Source organism: Python bivittatus, unplaced genomic scaffold (assembly GCF_059951505.1).
Source record: "Python bivittatus isolate LINGU-HERP-01145 unplaced genomic scaffold, Pbiv_v1 ctg000040_np1212, whole genome shotgun sequence".
NCBI lineage: Eukaryota > Metazoa > Chordata > Lepidosauria > Squamata > Pythonidae > Python > Python bivittatus.
This window is the reverse complement of record NW_028277032.1, coordinates 1,282,402-1,289,934: the sequence shown is the minus strand read 5'-3', so window position 1 is coordinate 1,289,934 and position 7,533 is coordinate 1,282,402. Positions and strand designations below refer to the sequence as shown.

General features: G+C 45.0%; 1 protein-coding gene across 1 annotated transcript in view; it reads right to left on the bottom strand.

The window, feature by feature from the left end:
- Positions 1-5,176: 5,176 nt before the first annotated feature.
- KCNQ4 (potassium voltage-gated channel subfamily Q member 4) overlaps positions 5,177-7,533 on the bottom strand; it is a 114,013-nt gene continuing 111,656 nt past the window's right edge. The window contains exon 14 of the mRNA XM_088153409.1: positions 5,177-6,671. Coding sequence (XP_088009535.1) covers positions 6,453-6,671 — 219 coding nt within the window. The 3' untranslated portion in view covers positions 5,177-6,452. The remainder of the gene's footprint in view (positions 6,672-7,533) is intronic.

Sequence of the window (7,533 nt, the reverse complement as noted above, 5' to 3'; positions counted from 1 at the left end):
AATGGGGAAAATGATTCTTAAGCAAAAATGCAGACTGGAGGATGGATGTTTAATGACTGAAGTTACAACGGCACTGAAAAAAGTGACTTACGACCGGCCCTCATGCTTATGACCATTGCAGTGTCCCTGCAGTCACATGATCAAAATTCGGGCGCTTGTCAACTGGCATGTATTTACGACAGTTGCAGTGTCCCGGGGTCATGTGATTGCCATTTGCGACCTTCCCTGGGGGCTTCCGACAAGCAAAGTCAATGGGGGAAGTTGGATTCGCTTAATGACCGTGGCAAAAATGGTCATAACATTGGGCATGCCTCACTTAACAACTGCATCGCTTAGCAATAAAAGTCTGGCTCCAATTGTGGTCATAAGTCGAGGACCCCCTGTATTTAAGGCTCATGTATTGTTTTGTTGATTTTGTTGTTTATTAAATCATTTTTGTCTGGGCTGTCTCTCTGCCTATGGAACGCTTTTAGCTGTTTTTATGCTTTTTTTCTAGTTTTGTACACTGCCTAGAGTCCCCTGGAGTTGGGACGCCAGTGAGTTTAAATCAGTAATAAAATAAAATGAATGGTGCCCAAAGAATAGTAATGAGGAACGGTGTCAAAATAACCTTCATGGTGCCAATAATAGTTTATATCATTTTACCAACAGCTTGGGGATACTATGAAGGTGCTATAAGCCCCCAATGGGGAAATGGCCAGAGTTTCTCACAAGACTTTCATACCAACAGGAAGCGTACTTCATTTCACTTTAGGGGAAAAAAAGATGCCCCCATTTCTTAGCCACAAATCCCTAAATCCAGGAATCTCCGATCTGGATGCCTAGGGTCACTCATTAGGGAAGAAGAGAACGAGACATTAAAAAAGCACCAAACCCACTTTGCGCAGAGAAAGCTTCTATTTTTTTCTCCCCTCTTTTGTCTTTGCCCCGTGCGCCTAAAACTAGAGTTTAGAAAAGCAACAGCTCCACTTACAGGCAACGAAGAGGAATAACCCGAGGATTTTTCTTTTGGCTGGTGTGGGTCTTCCGGGCTGTGTGGCCGTGGTCTTGAAGTTTTGTTTCCTAACGTTTCGCCAGCACCTGTGACCGGCATCTTCAGAGTGCAGGAGCACAGACAGGAGCAGCTCTGAAGATGCCGGTCACAGGTGCTGGCGAAATGTTAGGAAACAAAACTTCAAGACCGCGGCCACACAGCCCGGAAGACCCACACCAGCCATCGTATGCCGGCCGTGAAAGCCTTCGACAATACATCGATTTTTCTTTTGTTTCCTTCTGTTTTGCTTACTCGGATTTACCAAATGGAAGCGAATTTTTGATTGGCAGTATTCACACAACAGCTAAGAGAGTGATCAGGAAAGGCGGCCTTGTTAAGAAGGGAGAGCCCATGGGAAACTGATCGGTTACGTATGTGATAGACCAGTGTTTTTCAAACTTGGCCACTTTAAGAGGCGTGGACTTCAACTCCCAGAATTCCCCCAGCCAGCATGCTGGCTGGGGGAATTCTGGGAGTTGAAGTCCACACCTCTTAAGGTTGCCAAGTTTGAAAAACACTGTGATAGACTCTCTTCCTATCTCCTCCTACGCATATTCACAATGCTTCATGACTGCCTTTCATACAGCTTGCTTCAGGAGCATCCACAGCTTTATGAAAATGGCCCATCAGGTGTTGTGATCTCACACAGCAATCTCTCGCACACGCACATGTGGTGTTGCAGGACAGGTGCAAAAGCGGTGGAGTTGAGGCCGCAACATCATGGCACCTGTTTTGCTATTTGCCTCCTTCTTCCCCCATCCGCCCATTGGTCGGTCGGTCGGTCGGTCGGTCGGTCTGTCTGTCTGTCTGTCTGTCTGTCTGTCTGTCTGTCTGTCTGTCTGTCTGTCTATCTATCTATCTATCTATCTATCTATCTATCTATCTATCTATCTATCTATTTTCTTTTGTTTACTACTGTTTAGAGCATGTCCTGCTCCCAAGACTCTGGGTAGCTTTGACAAAAAGCATACGTGCTCAGAAAACATCACAAAACTCTTAATAAAAGCATTAAGCCATCATTAAAACACTTCAGGGAGCGACCAAACCAAGCTGCCGTTCTACATTCCAAATGTCCTGAAGAAAGCCAGATTTTTGTGGCCTTCTGAAATAAAAGGAAGAGGTTCCATGAATTTCAGGGTGGGGACAATATGTTCTACAAGGCTGGGGCAACCACAGTAAAGGCCCATCCTACCGTAATCTTTTACTGATAGAGAGCCCAGAACATCCCTCCCGATGGCAGAGACTGTGGGGAGGCTGGGGAAGTTCCAGGAGGAACATCAGACATAAACCAGCAACTGATGGAAGAGGAGTTTGTTAGGAGTTGCAAACAGCAGCTCAGTTCAGGTTGCCTAAAACCCAGTGAATGGTCAGAGACTCCCCCTTAATGAAGGGAGGTGGGAAATTCCTATCAGAGTTTCCAAAATCCTGTACTTGACTCCTAATCCTTGCACTCAACCATGTTAATGAAGTCTATGTAATTCTTGCTTTTTGAGAGCACCCTGCTGGGAGAAGCTTGGTACCTGGATATTTTGGGCAGATTCTCTACAGAGAAGACCATCTCTCAGATACCCACAGCAAAAGCCACTTAACGCTTCTAGGTAATAACCAGCACCTTAAATTGTACTGGCAGACAACATAGCACCCACAATATAGGTGTTGCTCTGCTAAAGTGGTGGTCATCCACTAACATGCTGGTCACTTTTCTTATTTCTTTTCTTTTCTTTTCTTTTCTTTTCTTTTCTTTTCTTTTCTTTTCTTTTCTTTTCTTTTCTTTTCTTCACCAGCTGAAATTTCAGAGTAGTCTTCAGGGGCAGCCTTACATAGAGCTCTTTGCAGGAATAAAGTCAAGAAGGAATGAGGCCATGAGTGACAGTTACTAAAGCCTCCCACCCCATATATTGAGTTAAATTGCAACCCATTTGCACAATCAGATTCCCTGGGTTCACTGAAGCAAGCCAAAGTTAGCATTAACCATCTTAGCATGTTGGGCAAATGCTATTAGATCTTTCTCCGTCCAGGTTAAACAAGATGTGAGCACAGCCAATGAAATACACATACAGATTGTGTGTGAGGCTTGACAGAACAATAGTCCAGTTTGGATCTTTCTCATCCAACCCTCTATTTATGCTTGAACACCAGCAGCTACCAAAGGTTCATGAGATGGTTTACAAAGCGAGTGTATTTAATTCAGTCTTGATTGTTGTACAGTTTGATCTCCTCTTAAGATCCTTGGAATGGGTCCAATATCTGAAGTTTCATCAGATGTGAAGAATTAGGGAAGAGAAAGAAGAGTCCACTTTGCAACCCTTGATTCTTTCCATGGGAGCAATATTTTTCATTTTCTCCAAGGCTTTTCTACTGCAACCCAACCATAGTATCTTTTCCTTGCCACTTTCTCAGCCTTGTACCAGCAAGTCGGAGAGGATGCCTGTTCTGCTCCACCCTTCACCTTATTCTAGGAAGGTTAAAGAACCATCCTTTCCCAGAGACTCATTTCTCCCAACACAGGTCACATGGGGTCTCCAATGAGCAAAGAAGTAATGAGACACACAGGCAGCCATCTACTGAAAATTTTAATGAAACAAATAAGTTAATAAGTTAATAAAGTGAGGTAACTATGCATAGTCTCAGAAACAAGATTTATTAGGAAAACTGCCCCAAGGCCTGCCTTATTGTCTTCGGCTGGTCAAAGCCATTCCCTGCTCCCTTCCTCCCCCTTTTGCCCTTCACCATGCATTCCCCTCCCCTATTTTTGGAGATGTCCATCTTGGATGAGGACTTGGGTGTGCTCTCCAAGGAGGGTGTGTTCAGTGCATTGAGAGGAGAAGAGTCGTCATTTGGTGGGGGAGACGCTGGGAACAGCTCTCGCCATTTCTTCAAGACACATGCACGGGCATGCAAAGTGGAGGTGCAGTTGGGCAAGTGGGGGGCGGGTTTCTGGCATGCAGCCTAAAGGAGGTGTGAAATGGAGGCTGGGCTTTTTCTATGGGACAACTCAACCACTATGATGTTGGTGGACCTAGCTCTGAGAAGATGGGAAAGCCTTCCAGATTTCTTTTCTCTCCTGGTAAGTTAGCCTTCTCCCACCAGATGCCCTCCAGATGTGTTCTATCAAACTCCCATAATGCCCAGCTAGCTGCCTGGGAACCATGTGAGCTATAGCTCAATACATTTGGAAAGCTGGCTTCTATGAGTCAATCATAAGGGTAAGAATGACAAATGAAGACATTCGATAGAAAAACAGGACTTCTGCCTGTTCTCTTGTTTATAATTAACAAGACAACCAGTCAAGGAGCAGATTTAGGCAGCTAAGTAGAGATCCAAGCAAAAGGATTGGAAGGAAGGTGCTGTTTCAACTTACAAATTATTCTGGGATGGGTCTGTGGTAAAATAAAACAAAACAAAACATCCAAACTGAATGACAGTTGGGAAGACAACCTCAATCTACACCAGGAGCAAGAGTACAGACTCAGCAAAGAAGCTGCAGACAATCCTGGCTTTTCCTTGAGCATGCCTGAAAAATGCATAGACCCCAGCGCATCTGACCTCTTCATACACTACATTGTATTCAGAGTAAACCTAAGAGTTTTCTAAGTTCCCCCCCCCCAAATGTTAGGGTCCTGAAAAGAGAATGTGCCCAGAAAGTCTGCTAGTGTCACTGATCTTTCCCAAGGAAAGCACATTCAAGACCAAAGTCCACCATGATAGCAGCAGAAGTTAAAACTCATTTGGATGGGCAAGGAGGAAGGTGAGATCTAAAGGGCATCATCAGAGAGGCAGGTAGTGGGAATGAAAAGGGCAACATTGGAATTATGGTGCTGTTTATCCTAGAGGACTGCAAGGGAGAAAGCCTCCAGGGAAGCCATGGATGGACATCATAACCCAAGGATCTTCCACTAGCAATAGAAAGGATGTGTTCATGGCTGGTAGGAAATTAGGGACTAAAGCAATGGTCCCCAACCTGTGGCCCCCAGATATGTTACATTGCAAATGCCTCTCATTCCCAGCCCAAGCAGTCAGGATTGGAATCATCGTCCAACACAACTGGAGGACATCAGCTTGGGGAGGGCTAATCCAAAGCTACGTCAGAGTGCCGATAATTCTTCTATGAATGTGTCTGAGCCAGGCTCCATCTTAGTTCACTGCTGTTGAATGAATGGGAGATCCACACACACACACACAATTCCCTGGGAGAGAGTGAAGATCAACTCCCACCCCACAGGCAGCAAGCTGATGAAATGCCCCCTGAGAACACCAGGACCCGTTCTACTCTTGGCTACCTGAATTGGGTTTCCTTAAAGTGTGCACATGAAGAGCACCAAAAGGCCCCATGTCCCTGCTCACTTCCTAGGCAGAGAAGGCACCTTAACCACTGCTAAAGATTGATTTCAGGTTGCATATTCAAGATAGTTGCATATAGTGGTGCCCATCTCCCCCTGAAAATGTTTCCTTTACGTGGCAAGTTCCACTGTGTACTCATGAACTTGGCGGCCACAAAGCAATGCCTGCTACTTGGTGGAATGGGGAGGTAAAAGAGAAGTAGAAAGGTGCTTAAAGGCTGCCAAGAGCAGGGTTAGGCATTGCCAGTCATTAATTGCTTCTAAATGCAAAGACAAGAAACCACATTCAGTCGAGTTGCAACGTCCCTTGTCGAGCACTGCTGAAGAAAAGAGTAACCTAGCTTTTGCATAGCTGAAAAAAAGCATCTCCAACCTGGTTGCCCAGAAAAGTCAAAGTCCAGACTCAGTGGCTGTTTGGTAAAAGTCATTCAATGGCTGTCACCATTTGCATGGTTTTCCTTGATGGGATGGCCATCACCCAAGGCTCAAGAGTCTGAAGTGGCCATTTCATCTCGGCTGCTCTTTGCCAAAGGAGAATTTAATTCTTCTGTGGCCGGGGGAAACGCTGGAGTTAACTGAGAACCATGGTAGATGTCTACAGAAGGCTGAGAGGCCAAAGACAGATTCCTCTGCCCTTTATTTCAGACTGACATGGCTTGCCTCCCACAGAGAAAGCTGCTTACTGAGTTTTACATTCTATCGTGACCACTGTAGGAAGCCCAGAAGCACTGGTGAAGTTATGACTGTCAGCTGATGGGTGCTGTGACCACACTGCTGTTTAAGAGACATAACCACCCTACATGAGCTCTAAATGCTCTGGTGCTAGTGGCTTTGCCCCCAATTGGAAGACTTCAAGTAAAGTTGAGGTGATCGTTCTGGTGCAAAGCAGAAGAATTTGATGGAGGAAACACCAACAGGGTGAGGCTGGAGAAGATATCGGCTCAGTCGAGCATCATCCGTTAGAGTAGTCAGGCATGGTCTCCCAACCCCTCCTTTTAAAAGAAAGACTCCCTCCCAGCCTCTACTCCCCCCATATAGCTGGTGTATGGCTGTTACACGGCTAGTCTGGAGAGGCCATGTTAGTCTATGTTGGTGCTGGCCGATCGGGAGATGTTCAAGGTCTGAGCAGAGACAGAGATGTCTTCATGGTCCACAGGGCTATGATAGTCAGAGGTGATGTCTGGTTCCCCAGTGGGAATTGGTATAGCTGTCAAGCTAATGGAGTTGATGGAACCCTTCCGTAAACACTGTGAGTAAACACCTAGCAACAAGTCCAGCTTGTGCTCAATAGACTCAACCTGCAAAGAGAGAGAGAAAAATGAGAGGCCCCCAAAGCTCTAAAACATGAGTCTAATTGATAAGTCTGGAAAGAGAAAAAATCCATTCTTCAAAATCAGCAGCTGCAAAATGTGGGTGAGTCAGGAGTATCAACTGAAGGGAGTGGGGGATGTCCAAAAATTGCAATGGCGAAAGGTGGAGCTGAGATTTTCTGGATCTGGGGCAGGAAATCTTTGTTTTTGTTTATAACTGTCCAAATCCCATTCTACCATTTTCACTACAGGTTAACTGAGTGTCCTATTTCAGAAAGTATACCCCGTTTTAGCAAAAGCGTCATCTGAATTTGGCTGTAGCAGTTGTATGGAGCTCTGCAGACCTCTTAGACAAGACTTTTGAGACACCATGAAGCTGTGGGTACCAGAAACATTCCAAGTAAAAGAAAATTGCTTTTTGGAGCATCTCCTCAAACAAAACGGGTCTTCACTGCAAGGCACTGATCATACAGCCATTGAAACCCATCTTGAGGAGGAGCTGGTATTGATCCACAGCAACTTCCCTCAACGTGAGCGCCTTCCAGATAATGTGGGCTTCAACCCACAGAACTCTCAGCTGTAATCATGCTAGCTGGGATGTGGGACTAATTCAAATGGCTTGCTCCATATGCCTGATGAATCCAACTGGTTTGTAGAAGACATCTAGAAAATTTCCCAGCAATCTAACTTTAATGCCAATTGGAAGCTCCTTTTGGACTTTTTGCAGGAGACAGAAAAAAATGAAATTATGATATATGGCTTTGATGATTAGTTAAATTAATAGGTTATACAAAATATGTGTGTTAAGGTGTAGTTTTAGAGGAAGAGGTTATTATATGATTTATCTATA